This window comes from Erithacus rubecula (assembly GCF_903797595.1).
Source record: "Erithacus rubecula genome assembly, chromosome: 13".
Lineage (NCBI taxonomy): Eukaryota > Metazoa > Chordata > Aves > Passeriformes > Muscicapidae > Erithacus > Erithacus rubecula.
In genome coordinates, this window is record NC_136665.1 from 5,794,372 (window position 1) to 5,808,874 (window position 14,503).

Sequence of the window (14,503 nt, forward strand, 5' to 3'; positions counted from 1 at the left end):
TTTGGGAAAAATCAGATGCTGAATTTTGAATTAGTATAATTTACAGAATACTGATAGAAAATCTATCAAAGAATTTACAGAATATTTCAGCAATGTCTCTTCTATGTAATAGCTCCAAACAGAAATTCACAGCCATTTCTGTACTGGCAACAGAGATTAATCTCCATCCCAGACCCACATTTTTCCCAAATGAAAACTGTCATCTTTCTGATACTTCCTTAAAAGCTTTCTCTGGTTCAAATTTACTGCAGCCATAACAGAGCTTGCAGTCTGTGAAAGCCATTTAAGCTCCATTTCAAAAGCACCCCTGTAATCCTCCGTATCACTCAGGTTGCCGATTTAGGTATTGTTATTTGACATGTATCCTGTCTAGCCAAGAAACTTCCCATTACACGGGTTCCTATTCATCCCCGTGGCTGAAGCCAGCTGCGAGCTCCCAGGTCATGCATGCTCAGTGCGCACCCAGCCTGCAGGGGCAGGGCCATTTTCCTGCGTTTGTTACCTTGACACTGTTAATTCCCTCCCAAAGTTTTTAGCTGGTTCATTTCACCCATGAATGAAAGACTTCGAGGACTGGGGGTTACATGCTCAGTGATAACAAAACATTGTATTTTCTGTTTTTCGTGGAGTCAGTGTTATGAGGTGCTCAACCACGGGAGAGCTCCAGGAGCTCTTTTTCACCCAGACTGGGGATTTTTTAACCAATTCTCTACGCCATGCAAAGGGACGGGACGGCTCTGCGGAGCTGCCGCCCTACTGGGGCTCATGGCAGGCGGGGTGCTGTGGCACAGCCGTGTCCCTGCCGCGGGCTCTGGCGGGCGGAGCAGGGGGATGTCACAGCAGCCCGGGCAGGCCTCCCGCGGGTCCCTGAGGGGACAGCGCTGTCCCCGCGGCACGATGGCAGCGAGGGCGGCGCCGGCGGGCTCCTCCCTCAGCCGCGCTGCCCGCTCTCAACATGGCCGCCCGCCCGCTTCCAAAATGGCCGCCGCGGCGCCGCGCCCGCGCCGGAAAGCTGCGCGCCGGGCGCTCCATGGCCGCGGCCGCCCCGGGCATCTCTATGGCAGCGGGCGCTGCCCGGGCCCGGCGGCGGGAGGATGCCCCTGGCTGCCTACTGCTTCCTGCGGGCCGTGGGCAAGGGCAGCTACGGGGAGGTGAGCCTGGCGCGGCACCGCCAGGACCGCAAGCAGGTAGCGAGGGGCTGGGCTGTGGAGCACGGGCTCGGCGTGAGGGGAATGGCCGCGGCTGGGCTGTGACCCACACCCGGCTGTGGCTGCTGGCGCTGACCCACCCTGGGCACGGCCAGGGACGTGGCATGGTGTGAGGGTGCAGGTGTCACCACAGCCAGGTGTCAGCGTGGGGCTGTGACCGTCACCCAGTGGGGTGTGGCTGCAGCCAGCCGAGCTGCCGGCCTGTTCTCTTCCCTTGTCTGCAAGAACTTTTATTAAAGGTGTGGAGAAGACTCTTCCTGGGAGGGTCTTGGTTGTAGGTAGAAGAGATCAGAGTGGAAGCACAAGCGTTGTTGTTGGAAAACCGAAATAATCTGTCTAGTCTGGCCGAAGCAGAGGTGTTTGATAGGGAATGTGAGAGGGCAAAGAAACGGGAACAGAGAGCAGTGCCACGGGAACCGCCTGTGTGTCCGGGATGTTACCGGCGGTGGTTGGAGAAGGTTTGTCCCAGCAGGGATCAGGGGTTGTGTCCTTCCCGGATGGGGCAGCTCCCACTGCAATCCCTGTGACCGTGCCTTGGCTAGCGGGGACGGCAGGACTTGTTCCCTCCCTGCACAGTCCAATGTCCTCACCTCGTCCCAAAAGTGAACAGTGCATCGAGGTCTCCTTCACTGGGATACAGGTCCTTGGATTTCCTTGTGCTGCAGCTGGTCAATAATACTGGCAAGCGCCTTGCTTCCTGTTTGTCGCTGCATCATAAATCTTTGCTGTGCTTTACTGTGTTTTATCTTTTGCCAACTTTAACAAACTTTGGAGCACAATGATCAGGATTTTTTGTTGTGGCTTTGACACAGTGCCACGTGTTCTGTCAAAGAAATTGTACCTTATTTAAGCATATTTGCTTTTAACTGAATGCTGGAGTTTTGTGGAGGCCAAGTAGCTTTAAGTGTTTAAAAGAAAACAAAATGGGATTCATACACAATTTGGTATCAGATAAACTGGAAGAACGTTGCAATAAACTTCAGCAGAGAATCTTGCCAGGTTAACACACTCATTAAGCTAAATGCAATTGATGCCAAGTTTAAAGTAAGGCTAATATATGTGCTTTTTGCATTTTGGTGTGTATTTTCTCAAAGATGCTGATTATAAGCTTAAACAATTTCCATGCCTCAAGACAGAGTTGTAGTTGACTTGTCACACAGAACACAGTAGTTGCAGCATTTCTATTTTATTTTGAAGTAGAGTGATGCTGTACACAATTAGTTTTGTGAAGTTCCTCCTGGAAGCTTTGCATCATCACAGGTTCTGTCCAGCAGGCTTCTGAAACACAAAGTCACGAGGTGCTGTGGATTTCCTGGGTAATTGGTTCCCTTGGTATATAGGGCACTCATTAAATGTGCTGGACTAATTAATAGGCACTGCCTGGAAAGCAGACTCTGGACCATTTCTGAGGATGCTAAAATTCAGCAAGTAAAAATGTTTTAAAAGTTTTAATTTAAAACCTCTCCGATAAGAGCAGGTTCAAGCATAATCATGACATGATTGATCTGTGGAAAGCTGATGCCCTGAAGTGATGTCCTACAAAATTTTCATCAGGTTAGACCTAAATATTGGTGCTGTGGGTGATAAAAGTGTTCTGTGGATTTTATTGGCTCATCTTCAGCTTCATGAAGGTTTTTGCTGAAACCTGAAATTCCTCAGAATTACATTTAATGTAGTATATATTAAGGAAGTAGATAACTTTTATATGTAGCTTTGAAAAATTCTTGACCCATCTTAATAAAGAATAAAAGAAATTTGGGAATGAACATAAGACCTTTTGTCTCTTTCAGATTGCTTTTATAAATTTTTTGCATATGACTGCATACTTTATACATATATTTAAGTTTAATGTTGATGTGGCCTTTTTGAGTGTAACTTTGGTGCACAAACAGGTACTTCAGGTTTGAAAGATGAATGACAGACACACATTTAAAATGAGAGTGGGGAGAAAAAGAGAAACATGAACATTAGTCAGAAGAAAGCCAAACACCACAAAATTCCTGAGCAGAGTTGTATTCAGGTGGAAGAATGGAACACACCTGTCCCATTTTTATGGTGTGAGGGTAGAAGGGAAGAAATTGTGCATCACTTTCAGCCAAGCTGCAGCCTCCATGTAGAATAATGACAGGAGATTTCAAATACTGCATTTCCTTTAGGTCTGGGGAATTCCCATGGGCTTCTGCCGAGTTACTTTCATCTCTTAACCATACACCTTGCCTTGTCTTTTACAGTATGTGATCAAAAAGTTAAACCTGAGAAGTGCTTCCAGCCGTGAGAGGAGAGCAGCAGAGCAAGAGGCACAGCTGCTGTCCCAGCTGAGACACCCCAACATTGTCACCTACAGAGAGTCCTGGCAGGGGGACGATGGCCACCTCTACATTGTGATGGGCTTCTGTGAGGGGGGAGACCTCTACCACAAACTCAAGGAGCAGAAGGGAAAGCTCTTGCCTGAGAATCAGGTGGTGGAGTGGTTTGTCCAGATTGCCATGGCACTGCAGGTACAATGAAGTGTAATTTTGTCACCTTCTTTTATGTGTTTAAAAACTCGAGCTAAACTGCAGCCTTTGGATTCCTGTTTGGCTGGGTTAGCATCCAAATCCAATGGTATTAGTACCTTAAAAATGGATCATTGCAATCAAATCAACTATTTAAAGTTTAAAAATTGCTGACATATGTTATGTCCATGCCTCTGTAGCACAGTAGACAGTGGTTACCTTTTGTGTGTTTGCAACTCTTGACTGAAACGCTTCTCTGGTTTGAAAGTTTACATTTAATTTACAAAATGTAGCTTTTTTTGGGGAAAAAACCATATTATTTCTGAACCATTTTGTGTTCAGTCTTTTTATTACTGTTTTTAATGGTAAATTTAGACTACTAATGCATCATTTCTATTAAGACTTACCCTAATCTTTTAAATTTGTAATTGAAGGTTATCAAACTTTAAAGGCAATTGTTACAGCAATAAAGACCAGATATAGATGTTAACTTTAAAGAATAAGAAATTGGACAGAAAAGTCTATCTTAAAGTTGGCTGTTGTGGTCAAAAATACCCATAATTAGTGTATTGCCTGTTGCTTATTATGACTAATTTTCTTCCCTGCTTACACAAAGCTCACATTGTAATTTCCTCTGGAATTTTTTTGGACTAAGGTTGTCAAGAAATGAAAGCAGCAGAAAGTGAGTTACAGTCTTAACGTCACACTTTTTTCTCTTTTCTGCTGATTTACAAGGGTCACCCAGGGAGATTTTGTTAAAGCAGAGCCAAGTTTTGGGCTCCTGCCTGTTGTTAAACATTGAAAGTTAAAAGATGTTAAGTTTTAATGTTATTTCTCCAATACTGTCTTAGCAGGTCACTCCTGACCTTGAGAGCAATTTATGCTTCTTCTGCTTTTGTGTTTTCTTACTTTGATTTGTGTAATGAGATTTTACTTTTCAGTGTAAAAAAAACCCCAACCAACAATTAGGAGCTAATTAACCTTATTTATATGATTTTTTTCCCCTAGTATTTACATGAAAAGCACATTCTGCACAGAGATCTTAAAACTCAGAATATTTTCCTGACACGAACAAATATAATCAAAGTGGGAGACCTGGGAATAGCCAGAGTGTTGGAAAACCAGTATGACATGGCCAGCACTCTCATAGGCACCCCATACTACATGAGCCCTGAACTCTTTTCTAACAAACCCTACAACTACAAGGTACAGTATCAAAATGTCATCTCTCTTTCCTTAGGAGCATTATTTTATTTGTCTGAGATCTTTACAATCTTATCTGTGGTTTTTGATTTCTTATTGCTTACAAGTCCTTTTAATCTTCTCAAACACCAAAACAAAAAATAGGAGAGAGATTAGTAGGAACATTTGTTTCTGGAACTGTGTATGGGAATTCATATCACGGCCAAGGTGTTCAGCAGGCAGCCTGTACCTCTCACAGCTGGAGAGACAGAGAATGGGAACAGAAATATCAGTCTGTGTTAGAGAGATGCACATGCTGAATTTATTATATGCCAGCCAGGAAGTTTTACACTCAAAAGTTGTATTCGAAATAATAGCAGCACTTAAAAAAAAAAAATAAAAGGAAATTTTAATGAGAGGAATAAGCAGTGTTATTGTGAATTTTAAATATAACCAAATAAAAGTAACATGTTCCCCTGTTCAGCTCTTGCTGTAAACCACACATTACATAAATATAAGTGCAATGAGCGTGAGCTGAGGGGAAGCTTCTTCCAATGAAAAATCAAGATTTTTTTCATTTACAGTTAGGACTGATATTGTACTAAAATATGAAACAAGCAACTCTCCCCTCAAAGATAGCTGATTTAGACACTTCCTTTTGGAAAAAAACTTGAGGATATTTGTAAGAAAAGATTTAACTTGATCAAAATTGGAAATAGATGAGTGAGACTAAAGCCAAAAGTTTACAATGGAATTTGGGCTTAATTAGCTTAGTGTCATTGAAGGCAGGTAACTAAGTCCAAAGATAAAACTTGTACAATTAATAAGAAGTTCCCAAACATTTTCTCTTCTCCTTTTTTCAGTCTGATGTTTGGGCCTTGGGCTGCTGTGTTTATGAGATGGCTACACTGAAACATGCCTTCAATGCCAAGGATATGAATTCCTTGGCTTATCGAATTATTGAAGGAAAGGTAAAAAAATCCTGATTTTTTTTTAATATGTGCTTGGATTTTCTATCTAGAAGTTGAGATTATTTTTTCTAATCAGAAATATTGCATAGAGTTAAAAATACTTGCTTGTAACAGCTTATTTGGTGATGGATGATGTGATACCACACCAAGGGAGTTATTCCTTTGTAGATATGTCTAGAGTTTCTTGTTATCTCTTCATGTAATGAATATACTGATTAGTTTTCAAAATTCTGAGATAATTTTCTTAATCTGCTTCTAGTTTTGAATAAACATTGCATAACAATTAAATTACTGTGTGATGCCATTGTCCTGTTATGTAAGATTAGCTTATTTAAGTGTTTTCTTGCTTTGGTATATAATTAAGTGAATATAGATTTATTTTATAAAAATTTTAAGCTTATTTACAGAACTTTGATTGTTGATAGTAACAAAAATAGGAACAGTTTTTAGACACACTTGGGATTTCAATATTTTGTTTAACATTAAGCAGCTAGGTAACTTTTAGCATTTGAACAATGAGTCTGTTTTTATACATATTTTTTATGTAGCTGACCATAATGGTCACACACAAGCATTCTAAAAGTAGCCCCTGTTGATGAATATATTAAATATCAGGCTTCACTTTCCTTTCACAGCTGCCACCCATGCCAAAGGATTACAGCCCACAGCTGGTAGAAATCATACAAACTATGCTCAGTAAAAAACCTGAGGAAAGACCCAGTGTGAAAAGCATCCTGCGACAGCCGTACATCAAACAACAGATTTCTTTGTTTTTGGAAGCCACAAAGGCGTAAGACATTTTCATTTGAGTGGTTCTGTGCAAAATATTCATGTTACTGTTGTCTTTTTTTTTATTTTATTTTAACAACTTTTCCTGGGTTTTGTAGTGGGATAAAGTAAGTTTTGTTATGGGCAGCTACAAAGCATATGAACGTGAGTTTCTTTGAATTCCTTGAGAAATATGAACGAATTAGAGTGGAAAATATTTTTTTCTGAAAATGCAGGATAAAACTCTGTAGTGTTTAGAAATACAGAATTGGTAGACAGCACACTTGCTTTTGATATACACTGATATAATTATTTTTCTTTGTCAGGTTTAGTCAGTTATTTTACTGCTTCCAGATAGAACTGACCTACTGCTCTGCAGAACAAGTGTATGTTGCTGGCAGTCTGAATCATGCCTTTAAGCCTATTCTAGAATTAAAAATGAGAGTATTGTGCACAGTATCTGATACTCTGTGTGAAAGCCCTTTAATGGAGTAGGATTTTTTAAATTAGTATAATCTAAAGAAATATTTTAAGACCTTGCTGATGGTGATGGAACGAACAATTTGTGTTTTCTTTACAGGAAAGCTGCTAGAAATCATAAGAAAACAGTGAATTCTAAACCTAAAGACCCTTGTTCTGTCGTCTCAGCAAAGAATGAATTTCACAGCAGGAATGTTACACACCAAAACCACTCCCCTGAGCAAGCCAGAAAATACAAAGTTGTAAGAGAAGAAGTTTTTTAACCTTAAGAAAAGCCAACAAAACCCAAATCCCTCTTGTTTTTTCTGGATAAAAATTCAGCTTTATAAGAAAGCATGAGCATTCCTGAGAACATTAGATCTGAATCCCAGAAATGTGGGAAATTCATATTAGGGAAGGAATTGTTTTTAGATAAGAGTGGAAGTAGTTAAACACCTGTGGATCAGTGAAGCTAATTGCAAGATCTGTAAGATGTTAACTAAACAACACCTGGTTTTATGAGAGTTACTCTTGGAGTATTTGGGGTCAGATAATTTCCCAAATATTTAATGACAAGTGGTAATAGATTTTTTCCCAGTCAAAAGCATATATTTGAAAACTAATTATAGTCCCAACCAGAATTGTTTGTTGTTTAAAATTCTTTCCAATGGTTAAAACAAACCTTTTGTAATGGTTAATCTTGTGCATGATTTTGTTTCCTGTAATAAGTCTGTTGTTCTGGGCTTGAGCTTTCAGTGTTGAAATACTGAATAAAAAAGCTAAAAAGCTTTTGGTGCTTGTTAGTCCTTTAGGGAAGAGCCAAGGGAGTACAGCTTTTCTTTCATGGTCCTGGTGAAAAGTAGGTGTACTCCATGTGTGTAAACCAATACCTGAAATAGGTCATTTGCAAATCTGTATCTCTTTAAAAATGCAGATTTTGACTCTGTTGAGACTCCTAATCTGTTATTGATCATAATTTTCTTTCAGTTTATGTGCTCTGGTATGTTTTTGATTTTCCTTAGGTGCTTAGAGAATTCTTTTATATGTGTCTAAAACCCAAAAGATAATGACATTTTTCTTTTAATCCTAGGGTGAAGAAGATTGCATCAGCAAATGTAAAGCCACCAAATTTTGTCCCTCAGAGAAACCAGCTGTTGAGTTGGAAAGAAAATCAAGCAAAAATGATCTGAACAGTTTGGGAGACTCCATAGCTACAGTCAGTGGAGTGAACATTGATATCTCCCTGTCTGAAAGGAATAAGTGTGAAAGTGAGAAGTGTGGCAGTGAATGTATTCCAGAGAATAATAAAGCAAAGCATTTACATGTCCCAGGCAACTCTAAAAAAGCATCTAATAACCCACCAATTAAGGAATATGGACAACAGCAAAGAGCAAAACAGCCTTTTAAAGCTGGAAGTGTTGAGTCTAAGCCATCTTCTGTTGATTCTGTAGAAGATGATGATGATAACACTTTGAAACTCCTGCAGCCTGTGTCAAAAGACCAAAAAACTGACCTGGTAATATATTTATGCTAATTTGAAGTAGATGTAGCCAGTGGCCAGACATTACAATTTAGAGAGCTGCTGCACATATTTTTCTGTCAAAGTAGGATGTTGCTGATGCAATTATTGAGATTCTTAAGTAGTTAGGAGCCTTGGGTTCAGATTTGCAAAGGCAATATGGTGAAGTAGTTTTGGGATTGCATCTATCTAGATTTATTGAATTCTGTTTTTACAGGGAAAAAAAATTGGTTTTCCAACTGAAAACAGAGTCGTTAAGAATAGTTTTGTAACTTTTGTTCTGCATTGTAAGCAGGCCTGAATAATCTTGATTTGGATGGGGGCGCTAATTGGTGGTGATTGTCTTTTCACTGCATTTTGATCTACCATGAGATTTTTAATGAGAAATCATTATTATTGTTGTAGAGCTTGGATTCTACTGAAAAGCTGCTAGCACCCTTTATTCCTGTTGTAATTCAAGTAAGTATCCCTCTTTGAAGGTTTAGTAGCTAAAAAGATGCTGGTGCAGCAGGTATTTTATCTCTCAAGTAAGAATTTATTGTGGTTGTACCAGTGCTATGTTAAGGTGATGTAGTCCAAATAGTAAAATTGCCTCTTTTCACTTTTTTTTTTTGAAGAGTGTTTGTGTAAATCTGGAAATGACAGGTCTGCATTTTTTTAATGCTTTTACTTATTAGGATGATGTCAGTCATGGAGCTTCAGGAGATGCTCAGGGAAAAATGACCTTGCACATGCAGCCTCACAGCTCTGTCAGTGAACCCTCTCTCTCACAACAGCAGCAGCAGAGAGAGCTTCCTGAAGGCTGCTCAGAGAAGGTGCAGATACTTGAAAAATAATTCTCTTTCCTTTAAGACTCTTGTGTTTTTCCTCTTTAAATGTGGGGCCAATTTTTATTTTAATGCTGTTCCTGTTTCATAATGCTGTTCTTATTTATTGTGTCTGTAAAACTTCAGTGGCAGCAAATGCAGATCACTGAAGGTGACTGTTAGAAGCAACCTGAGTAAATCTTTGAAAATCCCAGTACCTCACAGGGATGAGGTGGGTGTGCCAAATGGGCTGTGCCTTTACTGGGTTGCAGTGTTTCCTAGGAAGTTCCATCAGGACTTCTCACTGTGACTACAAGTCAGTAGCTTTGGATAAGATTGCTTGTGGTGGGTAGTGGCTTAGTAGTGCTTTAGAACAGGTGTGTAATGGCTGCCCTGAGCTTCTGAGTGCAAACTGTAGGAAGAAAATCTTGGCATGCACACAGGATGGAGCTCCTGTCAGTGCTTCCACATTGAGCAGGGGTTTCTTTGGGGAAAGGCACAAGGCTAGAGAAAAGGGTGATTGGTGACTGATAACCTGCTTTTCTCTTTGGTTTTTGCCATTTGGGAGTGGGAACAATTGTTGCAAAGGCATTGGCAGAAGAATATTGTGGGAGGAGGGGGGCTAAGACGTAGGGATGGAAAGAAGGGAAATGGATTTGAGCAGAGATGGGGATAGGGAAGGATCAAGCTGGGAGATGTGAAGAGGTTACAATAGGATTCAAAATCTCTGGCATCCAGCTTTACCATGCAAGAATGTCTAAGACTACTAAGACCTTTAATTAAAAAATATAAACTCTTGCTCACTTCTCTGTCAAGTTCAGAGCAGTTTCTCCTCGGCCTCTACCTGTTCCTTCTGATGTGATCCCAAAGACAGCCCAGAGGGGTGCAGAGCACCCTGAGCCTGCAGATAGTGCCAAACCCAGCCAAGCAGCCATTCCAAAGGTTAGTGATGAAAACTGTTGTTTTGTCTCATTCCTTCTGAGCAGTTTGTTCCAGGAGTGTGTGCACAGTGAGTAAAGAATGTGTCGTAGCTTCCTCTGCCTCATGGAAACCCTGCTCAGTGTGGGATGAGCCTTGCTGAGCCTTGGAGGTCAGAAGCTCCTTTTCTAGAGTTCAGATTGATCACATTGAAGAGTTTTATTATAAATACTTAAGCATTAAGTAATAGTTCCCTCTCCTATATTAATTGAGAAGGATTTTTTGCTTAATAGGTGATTAGAAAACAAAAGCCATAATGGTGATTGCAAATTAATACCAAATTAACTTCCTTTGAAGGAGCGGCCCTTGTCAGCAAGAGAACGAAGGAGGCTGAAACAGTCCAGGGAGATGCTTCCTTCTGGTAATTTTTATTTTTACAGATTAGCAGTTTATGTGTAAGTAGGCTAATAACTTCTTTGTGAAGAAATGATAACTTCTTGGCTGTTCTTCACTGCCATCTTCAGAATGGTGCACTAAGGGGCTAGTTCTGTGTTAAATAAAAGGTTCTGTTAACATGTCTGTATAATTCTGCTTTTTAGTTATGCTCAGTTGTGTTCTGTGTTGACAACTTGTTTTTGAAATGTACGTGAAATACAGAATATTCACTTTCAAACAGAAGCTTCAATGTTATCTATTAGCAGAATACCTACCTCCCTGCCTGCCTTCTGCTAGGTGATAGATTTTTTTCTTGCATGAGCATGAAAGTAATTAGAATACACACAGCTTAGTTGTAAATATTGTCAAAATGTCATCCTTCCAGTGGTTCCAGCGAGACAGTCATTAAATGGTGCAGTAGTTGAAGTGAAGTCACATGTGGGAAATTGTGTTAAAGTTCCTCAGTCCTCATCAGATCCCAGTATTTCTCAGGTAAACTTTGTCAAGTGTCTCTTCCATGTAGGATCAGTAATTCATGCCATATTGCTGAATTACTTTCAGCTATAAGAGTTTTTGTTATTTATTCCCTCTTCCCTTAGAGAAAGAGAGAAGTCCATTGCCTGTCTGATGATGAGCTAAGCTCTTCCACAAGCTCTACAGACAAGTCTGATGGTGATTCCAAGGAGAAGTAAGGATTTTGTTTAATATTATGCAAGAGTTTTCACTGCTATACTGGACCTTGACTTCGAGTGGAAAAAAAAAATGGCTTTCACACTTTATCTCTGCATAGTGAGTGACTGAAGATCTATGTAATGCATAGAAGAAAGTGCAGCCTCATTGAATTATTGTCTGTCTGTGACTATACATTTTCCATGCTCAACTTTCTGGGCTGTGGAATTGTGTGCTATTGATTTTGTGAACTGTAGCTTCCCTGGAAACCAATCTTCCAGAACCAAAGGACATCTACTGTCAGGATGCATTAAAAGCACAAGTTAAAAGGTGCCAAGGTGCTTCTTTTCCACTTTAAGTGAGGCTGAATTTATCTCTGATTTTGGTCAGCATAAGCAGCTTTCAAAAGATGCCATTTGTTGCATTACCAGAGTGAGCAGTAGCCAGTAGGATTGTGGAGTTTTGGAGTGACAGGGCTCTGAGCTGTTCTAAAATTAAATAGTACTGATGTTGCTATTGATAAAACTGCTCCACAACAAGGAATTTAACATGGAATACTTCCTAGAACCTCAATAACCTCATTGAAAGCCCTTGGAATGCAGGATGGAAGTTGCATTTGATGGTGACTGAATAATTTCTTCCTTCTCTCTAGGAAAGGAAGCGTGAATGACATGAATGACTTGGTGCAGCTGATGACATGGACACTGAAAATGGACTCCAAGGAGAACTCTGAGTGCTGTGTAACCTCAACCCCAGCCCCAGAGTTTAAACTGAATAGAAAATATCGAGATACTTTGATTTTGCATGGAAAATCACTTGATGAATCAGAGGAATTAAAAATGGAAGAGATTCCTTCAGGTCTGTTGCTCTGGGATTCTGTGGTGAGACTTAAGAGTCATCAAGAGAGAGTATGAAAATTGTCTGTGCTGAAAGTAATTACTACTGCACTGATTTTTGATTGTATTTTATTTTTAATAGATATGTTATTGGTCCCTTACAAGATTAGGAGAATGGTTGAAATCCTGAGATCTGATGTAGTGCAAGGATTGGGAGTGAAACTTCTTGAAAAGGTGTACAGAATCATGGAAGAAGATGATGAAATGAAAAGAGAGGTGAATGTCTTTCATAATAAAATTGTTTGATTTCTTTACAAGCCTAGATAAATGAGCAGGGTCTTTACCCTATTGAGATATGGTAAACTTTGATTCCAGAAAGTCTTTGTGTAGTCATAGGCAGGCAAGGACCTAAGTATATTGTAATTTTCACTTTTAAGTTTGATTCCAGATGTATAAACTGCAACTTCTTCAGAAACCATCAGAGCTTTAGAATTGTACCATGATCCCTGAGTTTGGGGAAGGTGTGAGGGATGGAAATAATTTTACACTGTGCTGTTTCTCCAGTAATAATTTCTTCTGTCTCAAATTTTAGCATTCACATTACTTGTCTTATGCTGCTTATGTCCAAAATAAGAAATTATTTAACATCAATCCCCAATAGAGGTGAATGAAGAATACCTCCAGCTCCTTTGATTCAAAACTTAGTTACACTTACCCAGGCAGTATTTGATTTGTAATCTGTGAAGATCTTGTATTTAAAATTTTTGGCTGGGGTTTGAAAGTTTCTGGCTTTTAGACAACAGTGTTCATTTTTCTTCTCTCTCATCTACATTGCCAAGTTTTACATGCTTCTTTCAGCTGAATGCTTTGGTGTTTTTTGTTAATATTTTGGTTGTTTCTGCTTTTTTTCCATGCCAGTAAATGCTGTGGGTTTTGTTCTGTGTGTGTTCTGAACAGCTGCAGTTGCGGGAGCACATGGGAGACAAATACCTGAGTTACTGTGCCAAGGCTCGGCACCTGAAATTCCTTGAAGAAAATGTGAAGCTCTGACCAGAATCTTTTCCTGGCAGAAAAGAACTGTTTTCTAGCTCCTCTGATAGACTGGACCAGCTTACAAAGCATGTTCATCCATTGATGTCCTTTGCTGGAATAAGGAGGTGAACTTGCAGAAAACACTAGAGTTTGTAGTAATATTTTTCATGTTACAATGTGAACCAGGCTATCACTTTCTCAGAAGAGAAACTGTTTAGTTTAGTTTTTATTCTCTTAAAAAGTTGCTTTTCATAGATGCAAATAGGGGTGGATACCAAGTTTTGTATACTAAGGAGTGTCAAGAAAGATTATGTTCTGGTTTGAATTTGTCATAGCAAATGGTTTTTGGTAGTAACAACATCTCTGATGTGATAAACTATAATCTATTACATCAGATAGTTGTGAACATTTAGTATGAAGAGACAAGTACTAATTTTTGTGGAACTCAAGGTCCTCAGGTTGTGTAAATTGCCAAGTCCAAGTGCTGAAGGGAGCATCTGTACTGCTTCTAAGGAGACTGCTCTTGTGCTTTGTTGCTGGGGCAGTCACCAAGGTGAGGGGGAAAGCATTTGGTAACTAGATAAAATAAGTCTGAAAATGTTTGAAAGGAATGCAGCCATGGTTACCATGGTTCCAGCTGGAGAAATCCCTTTGCCTTACAAATACTAATTCCTTTTAGGAATGAAAGTGCCCAAGATCAGAATCACTTAGGGAAAAGATAAAACACTTATTTCTCTCTGTTTGCATCCAGAATGTCTCGCTGCAGCTCCCAGGCATTGTTGCATACCATTCCTACAGAAAAAGCACATGTTTTTTAAATAATAAAGAAGTCAAATGGAATTGAATTTGTAAAATAAAATTATAAATGAACTACCTGTCTCTTTCCCTGCCTGTAGCTGAAATACTGTAATCTCCAGCAGCTGTGAGGGAGCTTACTGCCATGACTAGTAAAATAAAATGCTGTGCCTATGGATCCTGCTGCCTCACACACTACACGCTCAAGTTACAATGTTTCAAGAGCTACAGTGTTTCAAGAGCTATTCTTACTTGTTCTTCAAAGGGAAATTTATTTAAAACAAAAACTGGCTCACTGTACCCTCCAATAGTAGAACAGTTACTTTCAGAACTGTGGGCTATGTATCATTTCACAGTCTTTTTACAACCTGGCTTTACTGACAGCTTGTTTTACACACAGTTAGAAATAT

The 14,503-nt window shown here is 39.8% G+C and overlaps 1 protein-coding gene across 1 annotated transcript; it reads left to right on the forward strand.

Moving 5' to 3' along the window:
• The first annotated feature begins 963 nt into the window (after nucleotides 1-963).
• Nucleotides 964-14,169, forward strand: NEK4 (NIMA related kinase 4). The gene is made up of 16 exons (XM_079317270.1): nucleotides 964-1,187; nucleotides 3,440-3,706; nucleotides 4,712-4,909; nucleotides 5,749-5,856; nucleotides 6,492-6,646; nucleotides 7,205-7,346; nucleotides 8,174-8,599; nucleotides 9,008-9,061; nucleotides 9,280-9,417; nucleotides 10,225-10,350; nucleotides 10,684-10,747; nucleotides 11,147-11,253; nucleotides 11,361-11,449; nucleotides 12,083-12,288; nucleotides 12,409-12,542; nucleotides 13,224-14,169. The coding sequence occupies exons 1-16, from the start codon at nucleotides 1,095-1,097 to the stop codon at nucleotides 13,314-13,316; spliced, it is 2,400 nt and encodes a 799-aa protein (XP_079173396.1). The 5' UTR covers nucleotides 964-1,094; the 3' UTR covers nucleotides 13,317-14,169.
• Nucleotides 14,170-14,503: the final 334 nt, after the last annotated feature.